Genomic DNA, 15,957 nt, shown 5'->3' on the forward strand with positions numbered 1-15,957 from the left:
TTATACATTAGGAGTCTCTTTCCCCTCATGATGGCCTCTGACCTCTTTGGCTAACCCATATTGAATGATTTGACCTTCTGAGTCCAGCACCTCAGGTTGAAACATTTGGGCCATACATGGAGTATTGGCCGGGGAGATGAAGGTGTTGCCGATCATCTGTGAGGATTTGATCTCGGTTCCCTCTTCCCCCCATGACCTTTATGCCCTGATGCGCTGGACGAAGGGGACCCTGACCTTCATGATTCAAGACCTTATCCACTTTCGTCTTCCCCTCCCTCCCCTCCTGATGACCAGACCTTGAGACCCTGTCCATGATGACCCAAGACCTTATCCACCTACCCCTAACCCTGGGATGACTTTAACATCCCATCATCTTTGAAAACCTGACGTCAGGAGTTACTTCTGCCCAATGCGTCATGGCTGTCTTACCCGAAGCCCTCACTCGCTGTAATTTGAGGAACATTCGTCTTAGATGAACGACCCATTGCCCCCTCACTCTCCCACCTCGGATGACCCAGCCTCGAGGGAGGAACAAGGTGCCGTTCAGATAGATATGTCAATATGACCTCCAGGTGAAGAAGCTTGTTTTGGTAACGTCTGGAGGTGTTTACTGATGCTAACTCTCTTTAGCTCGTGGTGTGGCGGTGTTTGATACCGTCATGCTGAAGTGGGCCTGTGCTGTCGTAATCAAGGCATCGTTTGGGGGGGATAATGCTTTGGTAACCAAGACATTAGATTGCTTTCATTAAAGTTCACTGATGTGGTAACCAAGGGTTTAAATCCTCTTCATTAGGGGATAATGCTAACGAAACCCAGGCTTTAAATTGCCCTCGTTAAGGGATAATGCTCTGGTACCCATGACTTTGAATTGCCTTAATTCATTTAAGGGATAATGCTCTGGTAAATATGCCCTCGAACGTGCCCTTAATGTTCATGTGGATAATAAGGCTTTAAATTGCCCATACTCTGCGCTGATGTATCACATAAACCCCTTTAACGTACCCCCACTGTAAGGTATAGCTTGGGTAACCAGTCCTTTAGTTGTCCCACACTATGGGAATGATGTTGTGGTAACCAAGACCCCTGACTTGCTCTGCCATTGGTTATACATTCTTTTTTTTTTTTTTTGACGAGGATGAATGTATTCTGTCCTGTCTCTTTTCTCTGTGACATTAAGATGTGGCTTAGTGTAAATCTTGGTGATAGATAGATAGATCTTGATGATAGACAGTGCATGTGTTGAATCCCTTGGGGCCTGAGTTATTGTTGAACAAAGTTTAGTGTGACTAACAACGTGTGTGTGTGTGTGTAGAACGTAGAGCTTGCAGCTCTATGATGGTGGGTCTGTAAGCTCGCCAGTGTGCCACTTGAATGTCAAGAAGGTTTGGTTTCATGTTTACATTAGAATATAAACACAAATTCATCTTCTTTTGTCATATTTACGTCTTTTGGCTCGTATACATGCTCGCATACTCTGTAGTTTGACTGAGAGATAGAAAAGCTAAACGAATGGTTACAGCAGTTCATGTATGGCAGTCTGATTAGACCCATGACGAAGAAGTTGGTTTAGACCGTAAGCTTGAGAGGAGAGGATCCACCCTGTCTGGTGTGCTAAGTAGATTTACGTGTTTTCTTTTCGTTGACCCAGCCAGGTCACCAGCTTTAAGCTACTCAGACTTGCGGGCGACTCTGCTCCCCTCGGGGGTTGTTTGATTCAGCCCAGGAAAAACTCGTGACTGTTATATATGTTTCCAAATATCGTTGGTACAATTGACGTGTCATTATATTCGCTCCATAACTACTTGTTCAAGATGTTGCTCCAGAGTTCGTGAAGGCTGATGTGCCTGAGGTAGTGGTGGGTGATGAAGTACCTTCTGCTGTGCTATCTTGTTTATATCTATAGTTGTGGGTTGGAAGGAGCCTTCTGCTTTACTCTCCCGTCTCCATCAATAGTCGTGGATGGGGAGGAGCCTTCCTCTTAATTATCCCGTCTCAATCTACTGAAACTGCGAAATTACAGGTTACTGTGTGTGTGTGTCCCCCAACAGATAATATCGTCATAAACCACCAGATCATCATCTGGTATCTGTCATTTCCATATACACCCGTGTACTCTCTTCCAGCAGATGACGTGGTCTTAAACCATCAGATCGTCTGTTACCTTCCACACGTAACTGCGGTGCGGGAGACGGGAGCGATTGTCTTAATGACTTAGATAATACTATGGTATACATTCAGATGACCTCGATGGACTGCCATGGCGTACTCCCAAGTCGGTGCCCTCACATTCCCACGTCCTCAGTGAAGGTGATAATTTCTAGGTTGGGTTTTTAGCTGTTGCCAATCATCATTCTTCGGATGAGTGTTAAGGCTAGCAAGACCATGCTTGCCTCAGTGATTTTTCTTTGCGATAGAGTGTCAAGTACTCGTTGTATCTGCACTCTCCTGAAGCAGAGCTTATGATGAATAAGTACGGTACAAGGAAGGTAGTGAATATGTTTTCATTTGATATGTGTTAGATATACCCATAAATATCTTCCTCACATGCATGTTACGCCCGAAAGTATTTATCTTTGCCTGTGGTGCTGCATTTAGCCACATCTTACATTATAGTGACTCTGAAGCCTTACACCAAAGGAGACTACCTGACCCACAGGCACAGTGTATGTTGACTGGGAGACCCCATTTGTGTATGGGGAGGTGGTGAACCCTCTCACTGTGTATCGACTGGGAGGCCCTGTGACTGTGTGGGGGTTTCTGAGAGTTTCAGGAAGTCAGACGTTGTAACTTATAAAACACTGACTGTAAGATGTCCTTCTGAGGTACGCGTGCGTACCTCAGGAGGATTATGTACATATATAGAGCTGCCAGTGTCCCAGTATTTCCTCCCATCTGTACCCGCGTAGAGGCAGACGCCCAACAATCCACCATCGAAAATAGTCAAACGTCGGGTTGAGGTAGAGCTTGCATGGTCCAGCCTCGTGTGTATTGCCAGGGGATGGAAATTGATGACCATTTTCTACTCAGGCTTCTAACTTGGAGATAGATTTCAAGAGCTATCCATGAAGTGATGTGAAAGAGACAGTGGGTGTTTTTCCCCATTTCAGGACATGTAAGGTGCCACTTATTTAAAGAGAGAAATACTGGGGATTGGAAAGTATGTTAATGATAAAGAGGTAGATGCGTTGACGGAGAACCCACGCCCCATAAGCACGACCACACGACCCTTGGGTGTGTATGACGTTACTTTTTACTCATCCCTTTAGAATCACGCCATCAAACCTAAGGGTCGCACCGTCGTGCTTCAATGGTCGTCCCGTGGCCCTCAGACTACACTGATCATAAAGTGCGACAGTTTGATTGGAGGATAAGGGTAGTGACTCAGGGGAGGGGGTCGGGGTTGGGTGGAGGTCTGTGTCAGCCAAACCCAACACACCACACCCAGACCAGCCCATGCCACTCGTAGCTCTCCCCATAGTTTATTCCTGAGCCCCCTTCAGCCTCCTCCGCTATGGTTTACTAGTTTACCTTTTGATTGATAAGTGTGCAGCACATGACCCCCCTACAGAGACCGAGCTTGGACTGGTACATAAGAAGTCCCGAACCGAACTGGTACATAAGGAGTTCGGACTTGGATCCGTACATAGAATGTTGCCTTAGGCTGGTCCATGAGGAGTCTGGACCGAGTATCGGCTTCCCGGCGACAACAAGGTGCCATCAGGTTTTGAGTTACAAACAAAAAGGTTCTTTGTTCTCATTCGTGGATGTTCACACTTACGTATTAGGAGATACAGCCATACAGTATATACAGTATGTAGTCATGAAGGTACTGGAGGCGCGTGGTTGGTGTGTCGGCCGTGGTTGGCGACAGGACGGCGTGTCAGCCGTGGTTGGCGTGAGTCGGTAGAGGCAGTGTGGGAACGGCCGTGGCCACAAACGGCGCCGTAGACCACACGGACCAGACACGCAGGAACATCTTCCCAGGACGGTGGCCTCTACCCTCCTGCTGCTACCCTAACCACGTGTCTTCTTCCACCCATACTTCCTTCACCACCTGCCTCCACCGCTTCCATCACCACCTGCCTCCTCCTCTTCCATCACCACCTGCCTCCCGCGCTTCCATCACCACCTGCCTACACCCTTACTTCATTATCTACCTTCACCACTTCCTTCATCACATGCCTCGCCACTACACATCACCATCCTTGCTCGGTGGTCAGCTTGGTGTAGAGGGGGCAGCCATCACCATCAGCTGCATCAGTCATAGAGTATTCAGGTTGGTACCCGTAGCCCCGACACCCTTCAGTGTGGTGATGAATGGCCTCACCAAGATTAAATACCCCCAAGGCAGTACGGCCCCGTGTTGGTTAAGTGGACGACGTCTTGACCCAGGCCACAGCTGACGTGCCAGTAACCGCTTCCTTTAAAGGACTTTGAAAAGGGTCGTTGAAGATGTAGGACTCTTCATCTGTGTCCCCAGGACTTAACATGATGGGTGGGTGTACTTGCTCTCCTCCCAGTGGATGGGTATGCAGCTTCTCTTTGGTGAGGATCTGGGTTTAAAGGTTAGGATCTTGTTATGAAAACGTTGGAGGTGTGTTGTGGTTTCATTTGCTCTCGTTCTAACGTCGTAAACACCATGAGGATTCCACTCGATGATTTTTGTAGGAGCATTATACTCGTATGAATTTATAGCGAGAATTTAAAGAAAGTTTTATAATATTTGAGCTACGTCTGCTTGTTGTTAGGGCAGCCGTCAAAGAAGCGCCCTCGGTATTGGCCTGTTGAGAGTGTCAGGAGCTGGCCAATCAGATGCAGGCATGCATTAGAGGCGAAATGTGTGTGTGTGTGTGTGTGTGTGTGTGTGTGTCCCAGCTGCCTGCACCACCTGGGCCCCTCCGATACTTGAATTCCCTCGTAAGGTTTGCTTTGCTCCCAAGGGCAGCGCCGGGAGGCAGCCTCCATTGGCTTGGTATGCACTCATCCTCCTTGTCTTTTAGTGTAACATTAGACCAAGTATGTCCTCGGTAACACGCACCTCCTGGGACGGGATGCGGACGTTTGAAGCAGAACAAATGCATGAGACCTAACGACTAACTCACACGCTGCTGTAAACCACTCTTTTGAGGCTGACTCAAATACTCACACAAAACAGAAGGTACCAGTTGTTTGGTGCGGTTTCGTTAGCATTGCGTTTTGTTGTAATGTAAGGAGGGTAGCAGCGTTTGGCAACGCGATGAGGGTCTGTATCATGGGAATTAGCGAGTAACTTGGGGTCTTCATGAATGCCACGAGCTGCCTCTTGTAAACAACGCTGGGGGATGGGAGAGCAGACAGCGTTGCTCTAGACGCCACGTCGGAAACTAGAGTTGTGGTTAGGTTTGAAGCTCGTGGACCGGGAGAGTACTGTAGTGTACACACAGGTCAGGTACAGTCAGTATGTAGTGCACACTTCCTACTTTGACTGGGAGAGTAAGAGTTCTCTCTCTCTCTCTAAGCTATGGTGAAGTGTGATCTGAGACGGTCTCCTCAGTGTTAGTTCATCATGGGTGTTCGTGGTCCTTAGTTGTGTGTCGAGGATTGTCACCGGGTGAAGTGCCTGATGAAGATTTTGTACACGTGTTTTAAGGTGTGTATGTGTACCAGAACCCCATAACTTTAGGAGGGGATGAACTATTAGTACTCAGTGAACGGATGAAGATGTCTCCAGATCACTTTTTTGAATACTGAAGATAAGATACCATTTGATCAGAAAGTGATAAGGATGATTTAGATCAGCGGTGCAAGACGCCACCTTGAAGTTTATTTTACTCGCAAAGTTACATAACCGAAGCTGACTTATTTTAGCGCAAGAGGGAGGCACAGTTAGCACGGTGTTTCGCATTTCCCAGATGCCGCCGCCACCACCTTTACACTCCATGGATTTAGGCCAGGTTGGTCAACAGCACCGGCTGCTGCCATTGTATCCGGACAACATGGTGTGGCGGACATTCACCTTCAGTTGTTGTATGGTTTGCGCTGAAATTTATGTTGTGACGAACGTTAGGCTACTTTGAGAAATTCATCTCTGTCTCGTGTTTTTGAGTCTTGGGGCTCAGTTGGCAAGAGCTTGGGAACTGTCTGGCCAGGACCCTGAGATAGGGTAAGGCTTCCTGAGAGTTCGATGGATAGTTGGGCTAGAATAGTGATCAGTGATTCATCTGTGTTAGCCTCAGTGTGTCGCAACCTGCTCACTGACGTGGCTCACCTCCTTAACCTCTGAACCACAGTTAGGTGATCCTTGGGTCATATGAAGGTCATCTTGCTCAAGGTTCTGGAGTGATGGAGTTGCTTTTATGACGTCACTTTCAGAAAGGAAGTTACTGTGTTTCTGTTCACCTGTGGTAGTGCAGGGGGAGAGCTGGACTGACTTGCGTCGCGTGGTTGGTGGGTGGCATTAAGACAGTAGCCAGGGGCGTCTTGTGCGGAAGTGCGGCTTCCATGTGAGCCTGGCTACTTGTGAGGCCGGATCGTCTCCTGCAGCCAAGATATATGGTCTGTTGTGTCTCCCATGTTGTCCTGTGCGAGGCGCTCCCTCCTGCAGTTTAGCGGTGAGTGATGGAGGCCTTAGCCCTCAGAACTATCGTGGTCGCACGAGTAGCAAGTGAGTGATAAGTTGTAGAAGTGAGGTGTTGGTGTTGTGAGCGCGGGCCACGTACATGCCAGAGGGCGGTAGAGCTATTTGAGTCGAGGGAGTGTTGGCGGGCGGGCTCTCTGGGCACCAGTGGCACTGTGACGCTGCCCGGGGCCGCACCCTGGCACCTCCTCCTCCTTTATCACCCTCCGTAGCCTCCTCCTCCTCCTCCCCTGCCACATGACGTTGTAAACACCTCAGTGACGTCACTTGTAGTGTGTTGTGAGGGCCACGACGGTCTGGGTCACGATGGACTCTCTTGCCAGTGTTACCGACAGTGACGCGGACGAGGAGTCGTTCTCAGACTGCTGCTCCGTTCTCTCCGCTGAGGAGAGTGGCCCGCCACCAGCAGGGAAGTGCCGGCAGGAGCCGCCTCTCCCTCACTCCCCCAGGACACACAAGCTCCTGCCCAGGTCCCCTCATGCCAAAGAATCATTTCGACGGTTGACCCCGAAGCGGCCGGCGCCTCAGCCGCCCTCCAGGCCGCCGCCCCCAACGACGCCCGTGCCCAGCGTCTCGCCAGTAGGCTTACCTAGCACAGCGCCTGTGACTATGACGTCCACACCCAGCACAACCGCTGTGCCGAGCTCAGCAAGGTGAGCTCAGCCCAACCGTACCCTGTAATACATCTGTGCCCAGCACGACTGTGGCTTCTGTCAACGTGCACCAAGAGGCCCCATCCGTCTCACCCTCCGGTGAGCCAGTGACCAACCCACCAGCTGAACCAACCCACAGGATCACCAAGATCGTCTGTGAAGCCGTCCAGCCCTCACCTGTGGGTGCCACTCCCAAGACCAGCCTTCCTGACGCCAGTGAACAGTCCCCGGCTGACTCGCAGATCGTGAGCCCCACACGATCCACCTTCCTCTCTCGTCCTATGTCTCCTCCTCGAGCGGCGGCAGGTGGTAGTGAGGGGGCAGCTCCCCCTGCGCCTCAGCGATCGGCTGCGTCACAATTAGCGGCTAAGAACTTCACCAGTCGTATGATTCGCCTCATAGACGACGAGTCGGACTCGGACCCCTCCTGCCAGTCCGACTCTTACGAAGAACATTTTGTGTTCCAGACTCAGCCTACCCCCAGGAGACCTCTCCTCGCTGGGGGGCAGGTCATGACCTCCCCATCCCACCTGGTCATGACATCTCCACTACAAGTCGTGACCCCACAAGCCCCTCAGGAAGTGACCACTACTTCCCAGCCGCAGCTGGTGATAGCCTCTCCCATGCAGGCACCCGCCAAGACTTTGAGCCCACAGACACAGCTTGTTATGACCTCCCCCATACAGGTCATGACCGGTGCCGCACAGAATGTCACCTCTGCCTCACAGATCATGACCGCACCCGCACAGGTCATGCCCTCATCTCAGGTGTTGACGCAGGTGATGGCCAGCCCAGCCCAGCAGCTACTGAGTCCCGTCCAGCAGCCGATGGTAGTGACACAGGCGGCCACCAGCCCTGCGGAAGTGACAAACTCCGTCAGGAACGATGACGTGGTAGATGATGAGAACATCTACGAATTCTACGGGAACCTGGAGGAGTCGCTCAACGGGCCGCCGATGGAGGGAGGGCCAGAGGAGGAGGCTGCGATGAGTGGCAGCAGGGAGTTGGTTGCGAGGCGGGGCGGAAGTACATCTCTCATGCACTCGGTGTCTGCGCCAGCGGTGCTGCGGCCCCTTCGGCGGCACCAGCGAGCCCCGGGTCTCGCCGTGCCTCCGCCCCTCGACCACCTCAGCGAGGAAGAGGTCGGAGCGTCAGACTACGAGGAGTACGAACAGATCCCGCGACCATCGCTCCATCGGACTGACTCCGTAGTGACGGTAGCGCACCTGTACGAGGACCTGCTGGTGTCGTCCCGCTTCAGGCTACGCGTGACACTCACCAACCTGACGGCGGTAGTGGTGGTAGCCGCCCTCGTCGTGCCAAACACCTCAACCATCCTGTACACCGTCTTCAGGTACTCTGCCCTCACTAACCTACCCACCTACCAGCCAGCCACCCAACCAGCCAGGCTAATATCTACCCAGTTTGGTTGTGCCTTGGATATTATTAACCAGTGTGGTTTGCCTCGTGGACCTGCATCTTGCCACTAAGATTTGTGTGTTGCACCGTTATTAATCACCGTAGTGAGTCGTTTGTGATGTTTGTGAAAGTATGTTGAGTGAGGGATGATACTCTTGCTAGAAACTGTGTTGCGGCTCACGTCCTCTGTGTAATGATGACCAGAACCAAAGGTTTGAGATGTGTCTTGTGAGTGTGACATGTGCTGGCCAACGTCCCTTTCTCTCCGAGTCGGATGATTCAAGTGTAAATGATTGACTCCTTGTTCACGCCTGGCTAGGATCTGATACTGTTCTTGTGGCCACTGTGGTGAGGAGTGTGCGTGTGTCCCAGCCAGAAAGACTTGGACCCATGGCACGCGACTGGCTGCTGCTTCCTATAGTGTCTGCATGCAGTCCAGGCCACACGAGGATTGACCGTTATGATGCCTCCAGGTCTCGAGCAGTAAAGCTATACATTTCTCTTCTTATCTTTGCCTACTCTTCCTCCCATAACTTTTCCACCAATAAGAGTTATGTCTACAAATACCTAAGAAGCATACAGTGTCCCCCCTGGCTGCTGGAGGTTCTACATACTGATAGTTGAGAATATAGAATACAAGAGGCGTGTTGAGCTAAGCGTTGCCGCCCGTTGTGTTTGGTAGCTACTATAAGATTGATATTGTAAGATTTACTGTTTTGAGGACTTTAGATCGCTGCGATATTAAATGTATATTCGCTTACGATTGTTCTGTTTAGATTTATATGATGATTACTCAATCCTCGTGCATCATAAGTTTCCTCTTGAGACAATGGTGTTACATGTAGTGTCAGGATTGAGCGGAAGGCTCAGCCGTAGTGTGTGTGAGGGATGCAGCGTCGGAGAGAGGTTGGTGAATGACGTGGTCACAGACCTCGTAAATCCAAAGCATGGACTATTTTGATCGTGGGTCGTTATGTGCCAGACGTATAGACCAGAGTTAGCACAGAGACTGGCCCAGCTGAGACACTCACTGTGTGCGGCTGCAGATGTGACAGCCACCGGGGAGGTGTGCGCTCGTCTGCACGAGTGTAAGGATGAACGAGGAAGGAGTGGAGGAGGTGCCCAGATGCTTCCTAATCACCCACTCGAGTGCCATCAGGCGTGAGTGCCCGGGGCTCCCGTGGCACGTCTTTTGGCACCCTCCCTGCAGAACAGAGACTGGGTTGCATAAGTACTTCACACTCTTATTTATACCAGCCCGTGTTCAGTTGGTCTCGACCAGTAGTGCCACCTCGTATTACATCTCTCATCTCCAGAGTCCGAGAGACAGAGAGTGATTCATCTCTCTCCCTCGTAGGAACTCGTGTTCCATGGAAGGTTGTGCTAGGGGAGAAAAGACAATGATTTATCCATACAAATAAATTTGACATTTTTTTTTTAATATGATGGCGCTAATGTGAATAATTCATCATTAGGTGATGTATGTTGTTGTTAAAGTAGAGTATTAATAGGAAAAGTAGAAAGATGCACAACAATGTATTGTCATTTGTAAAAACAAAAAAAAACTATTGCAAAAATATTTTCAAAATGAATAATTCTAAATGAAATTCACGACAGATGCAAGCAAACCCGTTCGAACATTTCATAAGCGGCTTAGTTTTTATGCCAGTGTTATACGGGTCTCGGATCACCTGGTGAATCCGCCACACAAGTCCGGTAGCTGTTGTTGAAATGAGCGTGAGCGGTATATTGAAGCACGTGTGTCGACCAGCACTCCTTCCCTCCGGCATATTGAGAGCATGGCACCGGTAGATCCTGACCCCCGTGTCAGTGCTGGAGCCAGCGGGAGGGCTCTCCTCCGCTCCCTCCATCACCACACAACTTTACACTCCGCCAACACGTAAACAAAAGCGAGGGAAAAAAACTTGGTATTGAAAATAGAATGAGACGCTACTCCATAGGGGTTGTATGAGTAGGAACCCTCCGTAGATAGGACTGGTGGACGCCGAATCTCAGGTGTGCCGCTCCAGTGCGTGGTAAGGTCATGTTAATAGTCGGATAGTGGCAGATGATGGGGGTGCAGTGTGCCTCAACGATCAGGGGCAGTACGTGACCTCCTCACTGTCAGTCACGCGTTGGACGGTCAGACGAAGGCAGCGTACGTGCAGAGGGTCCATTAGTGGGCGGTAAATATAGGTGTGGGTGGTGGTGCTGTGCCTGGTACTGCCTCCTGCAGTGGATTACGGGTTGACAGCAGAGCACCGGAGGCCACGCAGTGCTTGGTAAGCCGGCCACGACCTTATGTACTCTCGACACGTCCACTAGACACAAGTAGTAACTTGTTTCCTCTCACTATCTCTGCTTGCGTGCGGACGCTGCCTCCCTCTCTCTCTCTGGTGGTTCCTCCCGGATCATTCTGCTCCTGAGATCTTGCTTGACCCAACTGACCAATATCATGCCCATTTTCTCGACCGTTCCGTTGGGTTAGCAATGACCTCTAGCCCACGCGACCACACTATCATCCATGTTTCCCATGTGATCATTGTGACTGATGATGCGTCATCCCCACACGGTCACGTCAGACTGCTGAGCAGCCTCACCTTCTGGGTCATCATCATCATCATCATCACCTTCACTCACCTGTTGTCTTACACCATCTTTCTCCCTTTTCCTCCCTCCCTCCCGCAGCCCACGTGGTTACCCGTCCTGACAGAGGGAGGGTGTATGAAAATCACTCTGTTGATGTGTTAAGGTGTTGTAAGATGACCTGTACCCCTCCCCGTTGACGTCCTTAGTGGGTGCTCTCCCCGTTGAGAGCCTGGGTGGATAGCCCTCCCTGTTGACAACCCACCAGCCTGTGGTCCATAAACACACTCCTCACATGCCACCTGGTAATCCTGGCGACGCCCTCCCACTCTTCATCTGGCATTCCTTAACGCTCATATGATCCGTATGTTTTTCTGTTCTCTTCAGAAGGTTGTGTTAATGGCTAAGGTACTACATTCAAATGTATTCCTCTAAGACATCTTTTGTAGTCTACAGGGATCACTGTGTTTATATATATATATTGTGGAGTGTTACCGGGCTCCACCTGCAAGAGGTTACGCCGAGAGTCACCTTTGAGAAGCTGAATCATTGGAGTAGTGTCGTCAAAGAACTATTCACTTTAAAGGAGTGTTCATTATCCTGCTGCTGGAAGTAGCACAGTCCTTACCTGTGGATGTCTTGAGAAAGGTCATGGGTAACACCAGGACTCTACCATATCATTTGTTCCTGTAGTAATTATGTATTGAATAAATGAATATTTTGTGTCGTTCTGATCTGAATAACAAACGTTTGTAACTACACTTTGAACCCCTGTCTAACATATATACATGTCATTAACCTTATATGTATTACATTTATATAATGTTCATATGCTTAACTCATTGTGTTGACACAAACAGCGGATACTAACCTATTTCTGATGGATTCCTCACGAAGATCCTTATTATCTTCTGGCCAGTTTATCTCATCAAAACGTTTAAAGTTACAGGAAAGATTTGCTTATTCCCATTTTTTATGTCTAGCCTTAGGATTTGATCCCCATTATGTTATGACTGATAGAGGTTCTTTGTCATTTTCAGATTAGTGTTTGGGACATTGTTCCCGGCCTACTACTCCTACAAGGCTGTGAAGACCAAAAACGTTAAAGAATACGTAAGTATCCCCTACTGAAACGTTTGTCGTCTGCGGCAACACTGTGACTAAAAGACTGTACAAAGCTGTACTTGTGTAAGAACCTTCATATGGTTAACTGCCTGTGTGGGGTGGTTATGGGTGGTCATAGAGTCATTGTGGCTACATGTATAGAGGGCGTAGGGGCGCTCAGGGTGTGTGTGTGTGTGTTGGCTGAATGTGTCAAGTGGGCCACCAGTCACGGGGTTTCTATATAAGCTGGCTGAAGACGAATCTCCTGATCTTGGATGATTTATTTAACTTTTTTTTTCATATGTAGGAGTTTCCAGTCGCATCGAAGGCAAGTCTGGATTGAAATATGTGAAGTGGGTTTTAATGAGAGGGAAAGATTTGAAAAAATAGCGGGGGGGGGGATATTTGTTCATACAGCACCTGGCCTGGAAGCATGTATGAATCAGTGTCAGTTTTATTATGGATATCCGAGAGTGTGATGCCATCTGTCGGTGGGTAAGAGCGTCCTGACTGTCCACTAAGACAGTGCCGACCCCCGTGTGTGTCGGCAGGGGAGGAAGGTGTGAGACGCACCATCAGCTGTGGCTGGCTCTTTAAATCAATACTGCAGAAGTTCCTGTTACTGAACTTGGGTGTTTTAAATGTCTGATGTTCAGTAGTCGACTTACTTACATTCCGGGAATTATTGATTGAGAGACTGGCTCTCCCAAGCCCAGGTTACTGGTTCTGCCGCTGGCTCTCCTCTGTATGTACAAACGCCTGTAAAGTTACTGTTTGAGATAATTAACTTGATTATCCGAGATCCAGGTGGATTTAGATATTGGGCGAGGGGAAGGAAGGTGGGTTTATGTTGTAGGTAGACTGTCGATGATATGACGACCTGCCGATGGCCAGGCACAACAGCCTGATGGATCAGATTGCATCTACTGCAGCTGGTCCCAACATTAAGGTGCGAGGACTAAGAAAATCACAGGGAGGAGAGAACGGGCTTGTTTTATTTTTGTTTGTTGCGAGCAGCTAATATTAGCGTCTGGAGGAGTTGACAGCAGCATTGTTGCTCTGTCAGTGTTGCAGCTCTCCTCTTTCCTCCTCTTGTAGTAGTTATGATAACTTACTGGTCGTCCATCAGGTGCGGTTGTAGGTATTACTTGCCTTCCCGGATGTTACTGTTTGGAATACATGTTTGCCAGGGGCTGTGTGCCACTTTCACTGGTAACCACACTAGATTAACGGTGTTTGACACGTAAAGCGTTGGCTTACTGATGGTGTGTGTGTATGTGTGTGATTAATCACGTAGCTGAGTAGTGCAGGGACATAGTTTTTACGTTTGTGGAGCCCAGTCTCTTGTACTTTATGTACATCAAGAAGATTTTTGAATCTCTGAAAGCTGGTGACATTCACTGTCTCCTTCGCCTACACCATCCCGAAAACTAGCCACTGCTCTTGAACTCATGAAGTCTTTAGCCATAGTGATGGACGTCTGGGACCTGTGCTGCCTACAGTGCTGAATAGCGTCCTAGGTAAAGATTTTGATCTGGGAAGGAAGAGAGGTAAACTCAAGGCCTTTTTTTTTTTTTTTGTACTTTTGTGGTGACAAGAATTTTAATGAGTTGACGAGTGTTGATGCCTTACAGCTGTCTCAGGGTAGGTTTCCCGCAAAGAGTTCTTGATGAAGAACACTGCTTCTGTCTGCCACCCTCCTTATTCAGTAATTGATTCATGTTTCTTGCTCCATCTGCGATAAAGTCAACCATGTGCGTGAAGTTATGTTTTGACTGTTTCTGTGAGATGTTTCTTAATTATCTTGTTGTGTATTACGTAGTCTTTCCATCGTCTTTGAAGGGATCTTATACATGTGTGATATTTATTTGGTATTTTCAGTGGTACTCTTGCAGACTTGATAACTCTGTTTCTTCCTTTGTTGAGAGTCGTAGAAGCCAGCAATGTGGTCTTTCATTCCCTCAGTTTGTTGTCATGCTTGGAGAACTATGTATCTTTCTTTTTTTCCTGTGCCGTAAAGTTCAAGGTCCTTCAGCCGCTCATGATAGTTCATGTGTTCCATTCCCTCAATTTTTCTTGCTCGTGAAGTCCTTCAGAATTCTCTCAGTTGACGTTTATTTACGTCTGTTTATATGGTGACCACATGACTCAGCTGTATGTAGATCTGCCTCATTGGTGTAAATTGATCAGTTCTATCGATCGTTTTCATCTTCACTGTATTTTTTTCTTTGGTGGACTCGATAGAGCTGTCTTCTTAATATGCCCTTTGAATTCTAATATTAAATATGTAAATATGTACGTGTGGATGTGTGTGCGTGTGTGTGAAGCTGTGTTTGCTGAGCATATTTACAGTCTCGTCGTACAGATGTGGTTTGTACGTAGATATCTAGAACGGTGTGTTCAGCCTGAAGTGTTCACTTGGGCCAATTGTAGCAGTTAGTGCAGTTACTGTGGGTAGAGGAGGTGTTAGCCTGGGGTGCGGCCCCACCGCCACTCCCAGCCACTCCTGCCTCTTGTGGCAGACACACCCACACTCCCCCATTCCCTCCCTCCCTCACTCCCTCCCTCCACTCCCACAGTCAGGTGAGCCTAAAGGGAATGTCCTCAGTGAGGAACGCCCCGGGAGCAGGACCTGGGAGGGGATGTATGACATCCGGACTATAAATTCCTTCATAATACACACAAGCTGAAATGTCATCATTGTCATGAAGCTCGGGAGACCTGGCATTGGCAGAGGAGGAAAAAAAAGAATTTTAAAAGCCTTCTGCTCGTTCTTAGTTCAACAGGCAGATGGCAAACGTATGTTTAGAATTGGAATTTAAAAAGAATTCAAGTCGGTGTGTCGGCCATGACGATCTTGTGTCGTGGTTTGTCACCATCTTGCGTGGCCAGAAGTGTATCGTACCTGCTTGTGTAGTAGTGTTGTGATTGTTACTTTGTAGTTATGAATGATTCGTTGAAGGACATTGAAGGTGTTTTATCCACGATGAAGTTGAATTCCAAATGCCGGTGTGGAAGACATGCTTCCAGAGAAGCGTCAAAGTGTTCCCCCTCACAACCTTCGCGACGTGTGCGTAACTTGACGTTGACGGCATCATAACCCGGGTGTTACGTAGTAACGGCATTGGACCCGTTACGTCTCCGCATGTCGGACAACTTCACGTATACCAGTGTGTACGACGTTCCACGTAACGACCAAATCCACGTGTTACGAAACAACATCTGCGACGCGTTGCGTAACTGCAACCCGACGTGTTATGCAAGGGCTTCTACGACGTGCCGCATGGTAACGCGTGCGACGCGGCACGTGGAAAGATACCTGGTGACACACACGGGAAACAGCTGCCGAGAAAAGTAAGATTTCTATTCAGTATGGCAGGCAGTATCTGGTGCAACAGAGGAACTTCAGGAACTTCAATAGACAAATTATTTTGATTCCCACCCGTGTCGTTTGTTTATTTAGCATGATCTGAAATAGCCTATTACTATTATTATTATCATTATTATTATTATTATTATTAGGACATTCATTCATAAATTTTTCAGCAAAACAAATTCATTTTTGCGTACACTTGTTTG

General features: G+C 48.7%; 1 protein-coding gene across 9 annotated transcripts in view; it reads left to right on the top strand.

The window, feature by feature from the left end:
• Nucleotides 1–7,416: 7,416 nt before the first annotated feature.
• LOC139758003 (uncharacterized) overlaps nt 7,417–15,957 on the top strand; it is a 42,242-nt gene continuing 33,701 nt past the window's right edge. For all 9 annotated transcript variants that reach the window (XM_071678976.1, XM_071678978.1, XM_071678981.1 and 6 more), the window contains exons 1-2: nt 7,417–8,623; nt 12,315–12,387. In XM_071678976.1, coding sequence (XP_071535077.1) covers nt 7,551–8,623; nt 12,315–12,387 — 1,146 coding nt within the window. In that variant the 5' untranslated portion in view covers nt 7,417–7,550. The remainder of the gene's footprint in view (nt 8,624–12,314; nt 12,388–15,957) is intronic.

This window comes from Panulirus ornatus, chromosome 29 (assembly GCF_036320965.1).
Source record: "Panulirus ornatus isolate Po-2019 chromosome 29, ASM3632096v1, whole genome shotgun sequence".
Lineage (NCBI taxonomy): Eukaryota > Metazoa > Arthropoda > Malacostraca > Decapoda > Palinuridae > Panulirus > Panulirus ornatus.